At 44.2% G+C, this 14387-nt stretch overlaps 1 protein-coding gene across 4 annotated transcripts in view; it reads right to left on the reverse strand.

The window, feature by feature from the left end:
• Positions 1-9461: 9461 nt before the first annotated feature.
• Cdk19 (cyclin dependent kinase 19) overlaps positions 9462-14387 on the reverse strand; it is a 51358-nt gene continuing 46432 nt past the window's right edge. For all 4 annotated transcript variants that reach the window (XM_036168859.1, XM_036168856.1, XM_036168858.1 and 1 more), the window contains one exon: positions 9462-13648. In XM_036168859.1, the coding sequence (XP_036024752.1) occupies positions 13520-13648 (129 nt within the window). In that variant the 3' untranslated portion in view covers positions 9462-13519. The remainder of the gene's footprint in view (positions 13649-14387) is intronic.

A 14387-nucleotide genomic window follows, 5' to 3' on the forward strand; every position in this document is an offset into this window, starting at 1 on the left:
AGTGGAATTTTATTCAGCTGTAATGAAAAATGAAATGGTGACCGTCGCAATAAAATGGGCGGAACTGGAGATCATTGTTAATGATAAGCCAGACTCAGAAAGACAGATAGCGCATGTTTTCTTTTCTATACAGAATGTAGATTAAGTGTGTGTGTGTGTGTGTGTGTGTGTGTGTGTGTGTGTGTGTGAGTGTGAGTGCGTACACGCAGGCAGGGCATAAAAAATAGAAAGGAGCCTATGAGAAAGGAAGAGATGATGCAAAGGGAGGAGGAGAAGAAAGGGCAATGGAATACACACACATGAACACACACAAACACCACACATACACACACACACACACACACCACACATACACACACACACACACACACACACACACACACACACAAGCAAGAGTAAGGAGAGAGCAGTGGTGAGTGAATGAGAACAAACAGTGGATATGAGTAAAAATATCACAACGAAACCTATTTCTTTGCAATAACGAAAGTTTAATTTAAATGAAAAGGGGCTAGAGAGAATGCTCTGCTCACAAACGTGAGGACCTGTACTTGACTCCCTGCCCCCAACTCATTTAGAAATGTTAGATGTGGTAGCCAGCTCTTGTAATCCCAGTTTGAGGAAGACAGGGAGAGGAGGATCTCTGGGACTCATGGCTAGCTGGCCTACCCTGGAGTATGAGCCCCAGGACAATGAGAGGCCCTGTCACAAAGGTGGTGAACATCAGTCTCAGGATGATGCCCAAAGCTGTCCGTCCTCTGACCATTACCTGCATGTACATGTGTGCATATACACCCTTACACACACCACACACACACACACACACACACACACATACCACATGTGTGCTTAAGAAAATAAAAAAATAAATAAAAAGGGAAAATATAAATATGAAAAAAGTATTAATAAAGCCTGATTGACTGGCCTCTCACATCTCTGGGCACTGGGTATCTCCCTAGTGCTTCTGGATGTCTGAGGCCAAGGGTGGAAATGACCAAACTTCACATTCCCGGGGAGTTGGAATGGTGTAACCTCTGTTTGCTAAAGGTCTTCGAACCCCAGTTTGTTTTGGTGATGTTAGGGATTGAACCAGGGCCTCGTGCGAGCTGGGCAAGCGTTCTGCCATTGAGCCACACCTGCAGCCTCTGGAAGCGTTTTTCACTGTAATTTTTTTTAAATTATTCTCAGATATGAGACATATGCTCATTAGCTCTTCAGAGACCCAGAAATTAGATTTATCAAAGACTTCAGGGGTTGGGGATTTAGCTCAGTGGTAGAGCACTTGCCTAGCAAGCGCAAGGCCCTGGGTTCAATCCTCAGCTCCGGGGAGGGGGGGCTCCAAAGCCACCGTTATAATATGCTTCCATAATTACAGAAAGCCATATGGAGTCTCAGTAAAACCAGAAACTAATAAAAAGAGCCAAAGGTGACATTTCCTTCTAGCTTCAGGAGGTAGCACATGACCAAGAGAACCCAGCCAGGAAGAGGGAAGCATGGGAACTCATCTGGTAAACAAAACAGAGAACTACCTCTATGAATGGGCCCACCCCCAGGCTTTGACTGACCTCGTCCTTTGGCTAGTCTATAGCATGCCCTTGAGAAAGAACCAAGGGCACTAAACCAGTAAACACACGTTTCTGGCACTCACCTCACATCCTCAGAGCCTGCTGTGTTTAGAGTCAAGTTCTGGATTGTCCAGTAATAAATAATCTTGTCTCCAGCAGGCCTTGGTTGAGGTTGAACCTGGTGGACTGCTCTAGAACTATCCCCCCAGTTTTCAGGTAAAAACCCAGGTCCAGGGCGACCAACAGGCTAGTGGAAGAGATGAATAACAATGAAAGGCAGGGAAATGAAATTTAAAATACTTGGACCCACTGAGAATAGGAACGGATAGATACTTAGTACTTCAAGTCCATCTTTAGGACATAGTCACATCATGAGCTTTAGGTTTAGAAGACGAATCAGACCTGAGGGTGTTCCGGAATGGGTGACCCCTGGGGAAAGATCATAGACTCAATCCAACCATAACTAAACAAACGATTTATGGATTAGCTGCTGGCCGGCCGACAGCCCTAAAGCCCAATCTCAGGCGTGTCCTGAAGGAGGGGCTGGAGAAGGGAATTTAAAGGGAAAACCACATGAAGACCTCCAGTACGTATGCAAGCAAGAACGGTTCTGGTCTGCCAAGAGGTTAGGGCAACTCAGAACAATCTTTGGTATCTGTGGAAGCAAGTTAACAGAAGCCAAAAAGGCAGTTAGCCATATCATAACAAGCAGAGAGTCACGGCTGTACATCTCTGGGTGGGGGCCACTGAGTCAGGGTTACTGCGAACTTATCTTCCAGGGACTGGAGTCAGAGACAAATGATTGCCATGCATAAAATGGGGCTTCTTTCTTCTTCCTTCCTTCCTTCCTTCCTTCCTTCCTTCCTTCCTTCCTTCCTTTCTTCCTTCCTTCCTTCCTTCTGCCTGCCTGCCTTCCTTTCTTCCTTTCTCTTTTCTTTTGGTTCTTTTACAGTTTCCCCATGTAACCTTAGATGTCCTGGAACTCACTTTGTAGATCAGGCTGGCCTTGAACTCACAGAGATCCACCTGCCTCTGCTTCCCAAGTACTGGGGTTAAAGATGTGCACCACCACTGCCTGAAAAAAAGGAGTTTCTTTAGCCATCACAAGGGAAGAAATATGCAGTTTTGCAAGGTGTAAGCTGGTTGGTCACTGTCTTAGTTCCGGGTCTGTAAGATGGCCTCAGATTCTTGATCCTTATTGCCTGTGGGGACAATCAGTTCCTGGAAATGACTACATTTGCTTGGGGGATGATTTCAACATGGGGTCATCTAGCTGGGAGAGGCTCTGCTGTCCCTGGACTCCAAGGGGACGGCAGGTTCAGGACACCAGTCAAGACCTTCACACATCCTCGGGAATCTGGGATGGGAGATTGCAGAAGCAGACAGTGGGAAGGTTGCTCTCTGCCTTCAACCTCAAAGCACGATGGAGTAGGTTAAGCGGCAACTGGTTTTGGACAGAGGCCTCTTGAGTGATTAATGAGGATGTAGAGAGTTAAGCTGGTGACTGACCCAAACTAAAGTGGACACACAACATAAAGGTGTAGATGTTTGACTGCACACTGGTTAGTTCATTCTAGGCCTAAGTGAGCAGCCAAAGATTGCCAGGAAAATGCCTAATAAAGGTCTCTAAGAACCTTCTAGAAGTCTGTGGGACTTAAGAGGCTAACTAACCGGTATACTGCCAGCCTAGAGTGGGTGGGGGTCAGTACTTCTGGGCATGCTAACATGTACAGACTGGGCCCCACATTGAAGAGTTTTCCTAAATGGCCCATGACTTTTTTTTTTCTCTCTATACTGCAAGGTAGCTCTATAAATTGCTGACCTGGGCTGTCACCTCCCAAGAGGCCAGTCTGGTTCCTATGAAATACTCTGCCCCAGATGATAGCCTTGCCATCATAAACAGTGATTATCATCTCGGGGTGAGGAAGGTGATTTGTCCTGTTGTTGCTGGAATCAGGACTCAAGGGGACAAAGACAGTGACTTATCCCTGTACCTGTGGCCTCAAGGAGTAGCAGACAGGTCAGACAGACACTGCTAGCAGGATTATCAAGCAGGAGTCTGTGCCAAAGTCAAGGGCACAGACTTAAAAGAAGGCCGCCATTCTACACTTTGATCATGGTTTCTAACAGAAGCAGCTTCTACATGCCTGTTACAATTTATTATAGAAAGGGGTGTGAATCTCAGGCAGGCTTACAGACTGTTGGCCTAGACAATAGTCTAACCAAGTTCACCTTCTGTGCGTGTGGTGTATGTGGTTTTGTAGTGGGTTAGTGAACTATAGTTATATCATCTCATGAAAGTATTCATAGTCCTAAGAATACTTTAAATGCTAAGGTATCTTGGATAAAACTGTTCTCTGACCAGCCCTAAATTCCTAAGGTAAACTGGTCTCTTGAGCGGCCCTAAATTCCTATACAACGTGGCCTTGAGCTAAAGGCTAAGTGCCTGATCATTGGATGGCTATCTCTCCACAGCTGCCTTCCGGTCTATGTCACAATTGCATTTTTTGGAGGTCGCCAATCTGTTTTGGGACAGTCCCTCCAGTGGGAGTAAAGACTCCATTCAACTTATTCAGGCCTCTTGGGAGTTTCTCTTTCCAAGTACCCCACAACAGCACACAAATGTGCAGAGGCCTGAGGAGAATATAGGATATTCCCCTATTGCCTTGAGACATTGATCTCTCACAGAACTCAAAGTTCTTTGTTTGGGTTAGGCAGTATTCGAATCTTCCTCTCTGTCCCCCAATACTGAGAGTTACAGGCATATGTTTAGTAACTATCAGTTTGGATAATTTGCATTAGTATGGATTCTTGTATATTGGTACAAGTGTGAAATTAGTTTTATATTCCTGTTTAAGATAATTTGTATATTGATACAAACACAAAACTATATTTATCATATTGTACGTACTTTCCTACTTCTGTCTAAAATATTTTTATATACTTATACAAATGTAAAATCATATTTGTCATAATGTATGTTTGTTCTACTTCTGTTTAGGATAATTTGCATATTGATACAAATTAAGGATATTGTTGTCATATTGCACTATACATTTCTAACTCTGATTTAGATTTTTTTTGTATATTGTCACAAATTTGAGGTCATTGTCCTTAGACTGAATATCTGTTTACAGACTATTTTTATAATGGGAAGCCTTAGTCTTTAAGCTATTTAGGTTGATAAGAATTACAGGTCATTAATCACCCATGCTTGTCATACTTATAGTCATGTTGGTTAGGTTTTCCAGATATACAGAGATATATGACAAATGGACAAGTCATCTTCAAACACTTCATAGACCTAGAGAATATGGCTTTTTTTGTTTTTGTTTTGTTTTGTTTTTCGAGACAGGGTTTCTCTGTGTAGCTTTGCGCCTTTACTGGAACTCACTTGGTAGCCCAGGCTGGCCTCGAACTCACAGAGATCCGCCTGCCTCTGCCTCCCAAGTGCTGGGATTAAAAGCATGATCTACCACCGCCTGGCTGAGAATATGGCTTTTAAATGTTTTAATAACTTAGAATTCTGTAGACCTGAGACACAATTGCACCTGGCAGCACCAATCTACTCCTGAGGGGATATTGGACATCAATGACACTCCTGATAAAATTTGTCTTCTCCTTTGCAAAGAACTGCCCTTGCCTCGACTACTGACAATAAGCATGCTGTCCATTACAGACGAGCAGGCCAAAGGGAAAAGTGACTGCTGCACCTTGCCAAGACAGGGTAGGACAGTCTTTCAAATTTTCCTGTTTCTGAAAATGGTCTGTCAGATATTCTAGGCCTGTAGCCAAAAGTGGATGCCCCAACACTGCAGAGAGAAACAGTGGGTGACTGTCCAGGCAGCCAGCTGTCTCTGTCATCCCTTGCACGTTTTGGAAGTTGCTTGCTTGCATTTCCTACTTGCTCTGGTAATATTATTTCCCTTCTCAAGTCTTTGATGGGGTTGAAGCCTAGATAATTATAGTTACAATCCTCTCTTGTCTTAGCTAAGATCATATCAGGATCAAGATTTAGATCCTTCAGGATAGGCTATGTTATTACCTTTTTTTTCCTCCTGGATAATACTTGATAATTGTTCTTATATATATATAGTTTTGTATTAGGTTTAGAACCTTATTTTAAAAAAAGAAAGAAAAGGGGAAGTGTTGTGGAAATTCATTCCACCAATGGCTTTGGAGGTACAAACCCTAGGGTGTAGCTTTCTGTCTGGGTACATGACTCCAGAGGATGGTGAAGACCAGGTCAGGTGGCATGATGCAGCATGTGATCAGTCCCCAGCTTTCCAAGGACTCTGCAACTGGATTTACCATATCCTGTATTTCTCCATTTCATATCTTAATAAATCCCTGATACCCCTTAAGCAGACTCTCATGGATTTTGAGTACATATGTAGACATGCCTGGATTTTTACATGTGTGCTCAGGATCTGAACTCAGATCCTCACATTTGCAAAGCAAGCATTCTTAGCCACTGAGCCATCTCCCTAGCCCAATTCCTTCTCTTGACAACTTTTATTCACTTGGCAGGGGAGTGAGTAGAGGCAACAGATAAAATGTTAACTAATAAAAGAAAGACACAGAACATATACACAACTGCATGTTAAACCATGTGCATCAAAGCAGACATCTCTCACAGACCATTACAAAAGATGCTTTGTGGAGGCTGAGTCATGGAGGGAGGTCATATGGAAAAGCTTCCATAGTACTTTCAGAGCCCAGGACTTGGAAGACAGAGGGTGAGACCCTCTTCTAGTGCCTTGCACAGGGGGCAGGGGTTGCTGCAAGCTATTGAATAAAAAAAAGATCCCCAGCCCAGACACCATGACACCACACAGAAAACATGGAGAGGCCCAGGTCTGTTGTGCATGCCCTGAGGCACGAGGGATTTTATTGTTAGAGCACTGAGTACTGTTTATCATCATAGCCTGTCACTGCTGCTAAGGAATAAATGTTTAATTTTCTAATTTAGAGACACTAAAAATGCTAATATTAGAGACATTCATTTAAATATAGAGGTCTTAGAGCTTGGACTATGGGAAGAAACACTCACTCACTGTAATCTGCCAAGGCTTCCAGACAATACTCCAGACACGATGTTGCTGCAGGGGAGGGTTCTGTGGTCTTAGCACTAAATAAGGTGAACCCCTCAGAGCTAGAGATCTTAACTGATAGCAAAAAGTGCAAAGAAAATTCGAGTTTGAAAAAAGAAATCCCAATCTTTCAGAAAAGCAGCTCAGAGTCGGGCAGCCTCAGGGCCGGTTAATTTCCTGATCTCACGTTTTTTTTTTTTTTTTTTTTTTTAGTTCCCACTCACCCCCCCCCCCCCCAACCCCCTCTGGTCTTCACGGCTTGTTCTGTGAGGCCAGCTCCCTTCCTGGTCCCCATATGGCTGTCACAGATTCTCGTTCATAAACACCTAGAGGTAGAAAGGGAATGTTGTGCTAATCTTAAGCTCAAAGCAAATCCTCCTAGAAACTGCCTCCCAGAAGCCTTTGCCTCCGTTTATTCTGGCTGGAATGTTGTTACACATCCATGCTTAAATCAGTAACTTTACCATGAACAAAGCCATTGCTTTCCTTTTGACCAACCAATACCCATCTTCTTTTGCTACAAGAGGCCCAGCCTTCGTGTGAAGGCATGGCCATCCTGGGCAGAGTGAGCAAATTAGGCTTCAGACAGCAAAGAGGAAGCAGCATAGAGTGATGGTGGAGACCACAACAGTGTGCACCCCACCATCAGCGATCTCTAAATTGCTTTCACCCATCAAGACCATTTACTTGGTCCACATACAAACTTGGCAGAGTATACAGCCCAGGATTTCAATGCAAGTAGGCAAATGATGCTACTGACTGGCCACATTCAACACCTACTCTGTGTTGGGTGTGTACCATGTTGGTTATAAGTGCCTGAAACCTTGGAGCAGTGACCAAGTAACTGAGTCTGCTAGGGATATTACGTTCCAGTTGTTACCTAGAGTGCTAAGGGTCTATCCAGCCCATGTTCTTTTACCCAGATGGTTTTAAGAAAGGACAGTGAGCAAACACGTTTTCCAAGGAAAGATCTATCCTACAAGTAGTGCAGGACCTGTGTTGGTTGGTTGTCAATTTGACACAAGCTGCAGTCATTTGGAAAGAGGAAACTTCAATTGAGAAAATGCCCTCACCAGATTGGCTTGTTGGGCATTGTGGTAGTTTGAATGTAATTGGCCCCCATAAGCTTATAGAGAATGGCACTATTAGGAGGTGTGGATTTGTTGGAGTAGGTATGGCCTTGTTGGAGGAAGTGTGCCACTGTGGTGGCAGGCTTTGAGGTTTCCTATGCTAAAGACACCACCCAGTGTGTCAGTTGACTTCCTGTTGCTTTCTGACCAAGATGTAGCTTTCACCATGTCTGTCTGCATGCCACCATGTTTCCCACCATGGTGGTAATGGACCGAACTGTAAGCAAGCCACCTCAATTAAATATTTTCCTTGTAAGAGTTGTCGTGGTCATGGTGTCTCTTCACAGCAATAGAAACCCTAAGACAGGCATTTTCTTAATTGATGATTTATGTGGGAGGGCCCAGAGACCTGTGGGTGGTGCCACCCCTGGGGAGGTAGTCCTAGGGGCTGTAAGGAAATGGGCTGAGCAAGACAGGAAGCGGCACCCCTCCATGGCCTCTCCATCAGCACCTGCCTCCAGCTCTAGCCTTATTTCAGCCCCTGATTTGGCTTCCTCAGTAGACTGTGACTCGGGATATCAAAGCCAAATATGTCCTTCCCTCCCCAAACTGCTTTTGGTCAGTGTTTTATCACAGCACTAGCAACTCTAAGACAGGGCCGAATGCACAATCAATGACTATAGGGAAACAGCCAAGTTGGATGCATAATGTCTATTTTACAAAGAAAGAGAAGTTTTGTATTTAAGTCACTTAAAACATTCTTCACTCCATGATGCCTTTGGCAACTGCAGTGATCTCAGAAGGCAGACCACACGGGCAGCCATGTCCAACAGAACACCTTTTCAGAAGGAGAATCTTTCTGCTCAACTCCATTCACAAAAATGCTGTTTTCTTTATAAAATACCTAGATATTTCTCTTGAAGTATTTAGAAAGCTGTATTTACTTTTGAGTTATTTGTAAGCCCCATTTGCTTTTGTGACATAACTACTCTGAATAAGAGTATGCTGCAGCTGGGTGGTGGTGGCACACATCTGTAATTCCGGCACTCAGGAGGCAGAGGCAAGGGAATCTTTGAGTTCTAGACCACTACATAGTAAGTTCCAGGACAGCCAGAGCTACATAGTAAGACCCTATCTTAAACAAACAAAAAACCAGACTTGTAAGAGTTCTCTGGGGACCAGTGAAAGAGCGCAGCAGCAAAGGCACTACCCTCAGAGCCTGACAGCTGAGCTGGACTTGGAACTCACATGGCAGAAGAGAAGGAAATCCTCCTTGTGCTCCAGCCTTGGGCTGGCTGGCTTTATATAAACTTGACACAGGCCAGTCACTCGGGAAGACAGAACCTCCAACTGACAAAGGGCCTCCACTAGATTGGCCTGTGGGCAAGCTTGAGGAACACATTTTCTGTGATTGATGATTGATATGGGCACTGCCACCCCTGGACTGGTGGGGCTGGGTTCTAAAAGCAAGCAGGCTGAACAAGCCAGGAGTAGTCAGTAAGCAGCACTTCTCCATGGCCTCTGCACCAGCTCCCGCCTCAACTACAAGCTGTATGATGAAATAAACACCTTCCTCCCTGAGCTGCTTTTGGCCAGGGTATTTGTTTCACCACAGAAACAGAAACCCTAACACAGCCCTACAGTACACTACTCTGCCTATGCACGTGTGCGCGTGCGTAATAAATACTTCTTAATTTAAAAATGTTTTTCTACGTCTAAAATAAGCCACACAGAAACAAAGTCAATTAAATTTTATTTCAACCAAGAATATAAAATACATGTAAGTTATCATAGCTGGAACAGTCACTTTGAGAAGGATGGCTGGATAACTCCAGAGTGGAAGCCCTCAGTTCTGAAGAGGCAGCACATTCTGCATCCCCAGAATGGGTTACCGAGGGCAGTGGGCTTGGAGTATACACATCATAGCAGAGCAAGGAGAGCCATGGCAATATCTACGGTCATACAGAGGGGGTGCGTGCAGAAAATGACAGAAAAAGACAGGGACACTTCACAAATGGCAATTACCAGAAATACGAACTAGTTTAGAAAGGACATACTGTGTAACATATATAAAAAGTACTTTCAGTTGTTATTAAAAAGGACACCTCAGTCCTGGCTTTGTATAATGCTTTTAGTGTCTACCCAGACAAAGCTTTAAAAAAATTAAATAGTATTAATTTACTCACTACAGGTGATAACAGTGCATTAGGTATTTCCCGTATAACACATACGTGTCACTCCCTCTTGGCAACAACTTTAGAGGAAGAAGCACCTCCTTGGGGACAACACACTTTTCAAAGTCCTCAAACACTGACCTTTGGGGTTATGATATTCATGACTACTCTTGATGATTATGGGGACCTAAACTGCTACATTTGATATAAAATTATTACTTGTTCTTGACTCCTTCAAGCCTCCAGTAAGCCCCATGGCCATCCACTGCCTTCCCCATCTCCTGGGGAGCAGCACTGAACTGAAGACATGGCTTCCCTGCAAGTCCTCCTCAGTGTGTAGCTACGGCTACACATTAACTCGAAAGCAAAGCAAGCTGCCAAGCTTCCTCTCCAGTTCCTTTTCCCTTTAGCAACAAAAGAGCATCATTTCAGAGGCACAGAGAACAACTAGCAGGCTGCTGCACCAAGCATGAGGCAGGGGACGTGAATGCATGTGGACATCATCCCTTCCTGTCTCCAAGATCTCAGTTCATGTTACAGTGAAATAGTGCAGAATGTCAGAATTCTAAAGTCTCAAAAGCACAGGTATAAAAATAGACACGTCCTTGATTTCTGCAGCTCACTTCACGGCTTACTTCATCAAAAGGATTGTTTCAGCCTCACATTACCACCCTGGGCCCAAGCTACCTTACTTTAAGCTAGTCTGTCCCAAACTCCTGAATCCTTTTTCCCAAACACCTTGTCACAAAGCTACCCCAAAAAGTGACTTTTAATATAAAGAACAGAGACCTTTCAACTCAATCCTTCAATACCTCCCTAGACTCCGAGGTTCTCATAAGTCAGTCGGAGGATGCCTACGTGTCCCTAGGGGACAAAATAGTATCTAATAAATGTTCAAAGAGGAATGCAATCATTTGAGGCTCACAAAGGTAAATTCTACCCTTAAGAATTGCAGGTCCCATTAGAGGTCCCACCCCATGGACTATGGCCTTAAAGTATATGAAAGGCCTAGCTTCCTTTACAAAGAAAGGACGTGATGAACAAGAAGCACTTCTAAGACCACTGGGCACAGGTATGCATCACCAACCCTGAGGCAAGAAGAGAAAGCAAAGGGCCAGAACCAGTGCAGTGGCGTGGAACCCAGCTGCGTATGGACAGGAGTTCCCGGCTATGTCCTGGAAAACACTATACTGGAAGTAACCGACAAAATCCCTTGTATCTGTCAGTTTTACCAGGACAGTCCTGTGAATGTATAGGTGCATACTGCCGGAATCGTGTATCCAGTTTGCGCGCAAAGAACTGTGGGTATTTTGTTTCATCCGCAGACTGGGGCTAACATCTTTTATTAAACGCGAGCTCACTCGAGGGCAAGAACAGAGCTGCTATTTTCATTGTGATTTCCAACAACCACTTGGTAGAATGTGCTCTGTCCACAAGGCCACCCAATTGCCGTGGAAGGCTGCTGTGAACATTTCAAATGTGCATAGATACCTTTTGTGATAGTTAATCACTGGCTTTCTCCTCAAGTGGTCAGCCGCATACCTGCTCCCCATAACACTGTTTACTATAAAATTCAGAAGCATAGTTATCCAAGTGGGTTCGGAAGTAAACAAAAGGACCTTCATATCATGACGTCTGTAAGTCAATCACATAGCATAAGACATCCTACATGAGCTTCTTGTCACTGGACTGGCTGTAACAAGGAATGTGTCTTGTTCTTTGTTTTTCTACCAGCAGAGCACTGGGCCTGGGTAAGGGCTCCAGGGCACAAGACAGAACTTTATATAGGTAGCTACATTATGCAGGAGGCTGATTCTTATTTTTAAAAATATAAGGGATAAAAATCCATGGAGCCAGTCAGAAATTCCTCCCAGTGAGCATGTCAATGACTTCCTCCTCAGTCTCGGTATGCATGTCACTATGCAACCTTTATTACTATTTATAAGCATTATTATGCAGAAATCAGTATGGTCCTGGCTGGCTACAGTATCACATCAATAGTGCAAAATGTATACTGGCTTCTAAAATCTTATTTTACTTGAATATGGACCCCAGAGTATCATAACCAGGTAGATAAGTTCACAAGAATAGTTTTTAAAAATGCATATAGTTTGCATATACAACAAGTGGCTATTTTTTCTAGCTCAAGAAACACTGAAAACGAGGCTGATGCTGCTAGAGGCATCAGGACAGAGATGGCCTCACCCCTGCACTACAGTGGGAGCGCAAAGCCTGTACATTTCCTCTGGACTCTGGAGGGTGAGGGATTCCTTAAAAGTAGCTAAAAAAGAACTCCCCTCTAATTCGTAGATCATGGAAATGCAAATATTCACCTCATCTACTTTACACTATCTGCCCATAGTTTTTAGGCACAATTATTAAGTTTTCTCCTAGGGGCAAAAGAAAGCATTCAGTGCAATAGAAAAGATTCTTGACAGCGTTAAGTCTCAGTAACAACAGCAAAATTATGCATACATAATACATACTTTGAACATGAATAAAACCTAAAATCTTAACATGCTTTAAAAATAGTCACTCTATGCCTAATGTAAATACAAATGGAAAACACTGCGGGTGAATTAACAGGCTTCGATTGGAGTATCCTTGATTATGTAAGAAAGTCTCTCATGCTGCCCCAGATGTGGAGAGGATGAAGAAACCAAGGGCTCCTGGGAGAAGCCAGTGCCTCCAGCGGTGCCCACGGAAAACGCTCTTCCTTCCGGGGAAGACTGGGGGGGGGGGGGGGGGGGCTTTGATCAGCATGACTCCTTTCTGAAGCCCTAGTGCAGCTGACAGTCTCTTCAGACTTCCCAGGTGGGTCCCAAAGGACCGATTCCATCAAAGCTCTTGAAACCCCTTTTAAAGTAGACTTAGCTACATGAAGGTTAAAATTATAAATTTTAATTACTGAATATTATTCAGAATATGATGATTCTGGGAACTAAGTTCCACATGAATGATTATATAAAAACCACCAACTACTTCAGTTCTTCATAGCATAGGCATGGCAGCTGCAAAGATCGACGCCGTTTTTGGTTGTGGGTATCCTCTGTCCCACACTTGTCTTTGACTAGACCTTCCCTGAAAGAGATAAGAAAAACGTAAAGTACAGTACTTTGGGACAGTAACAGTTTCTTTTTAAGACTTCCAAGAGCAAAGCAGTTAGTCTGTGAAGATGGGTAATGCTTTCAAAGGTGCGTTCGCCTGGGGTTGTTAAATCAGTTCATGAAGTATAAAACTATACACCACGGAACCCTGTTCCTAAAACGTTTAAGTCCTAAGAAAAGATAAATTACAATGATTGCTACAGCGTGAGAAAGGTGCACCAGAGACTCCCCCAGAGACTGCTGAAGGACACAGAAGTGCTGGGTGGATAGAGGCTCCATTAGGGAGGTCATCGAGGAAGTCATGCGGGAGGAGGGCTGGGGACACTTCACAAGAATCTTCTTTAAGTCAACCAAGAAGAGATATTAGTCCTTCAGACACTCAGTACGTGGAGGTTTCCTCTCCAGTGCCGAGTTTTGCATGGCGTCAGTCTTCCTTCTGGGTTCTTCACAATGCAGACACAGCCCTGCTGCAGTCTGTGCTGTGCTGTGCTGGGCCGAGCAGAGGGCAGTGGCTCAGTACCGGTGGGCCTGGTGAGATGGGTGGTACTGTGTACTCTGTTGAGATGAAGCGTAGCCTAGTGTGCTCTGGGACTGGGAAGAGCCCTGAACGCTGCTTTGGTAATTCAGGCGAGAACTGGAGTGCTAGAAGAAAACAGGAAAGAGGCTTACTGACTGCAGACAGGGGCTCAAGATGCCAATCACAGCAGGGCAGAGATATGAGCTACGTTCAGCGCGAGGATCCTGGCTCAGCTCCATAGCAGTTGACATGTTCTGCTCATCTGAAATAGCGGCCTGCTTAAACTGTGACCACCCTGGTTGGCACTGGATTTGGCTGGGCAGTGGGGAGGGTGAGCTATACTGGTAAAGAAAGGCAGAGGGATTTAGCCTTTTCCATGACTAAGATTTGACAACAAAACAATCTGGTAAATGGAAAAAGTGATATCCATAAGACAGAACTACATTCCGCTAATTCTCACTTTCCTAACTAGCGGTGACTGGGAAACCATTCTTTTACGGCAGAGTTTTCAGAGCACAAACGAGGGATACTGGGAGCCCGCCAATGAGCGAACAGAAGGCTGACAGGACAGGCTAGCTGGGGAGCCTAGAACTCACTATGTAGACCAGGCTGGACCCTCAGTTTCTCTAGTGCTGAGATTCCGGGGCTGGCTACCATGCCATGCTCCTCTTTTTGAAGTATTAATCATATTTGCTTATACTGAAACAGCCTAAAATCCCACACATGCAAACTACGCAGGGCAGCATCTCCTTACAGAACAGTTCAATATGAACACAACAAGGTAAAAGTAACTCAGAATCGACTACAAGAAAACAGAATATGGCACTGTTTTTAAACAATGTTAAAAATGGCTTATTTTTGAAG

Source organism: Onychomys torridus, chromosome 19 (genome assembly GCF_903995425.1).
Source record: "Onychomys torridus chromosome 19, mOncTor1.1, whole genome shotgun sequence".
Taxonomy (NCBI): Eukaryota; Metazoa; Chordata; class Mammalia; order Rodentia; family Cricetidae; genus Onychomys; species Onychomys torridus.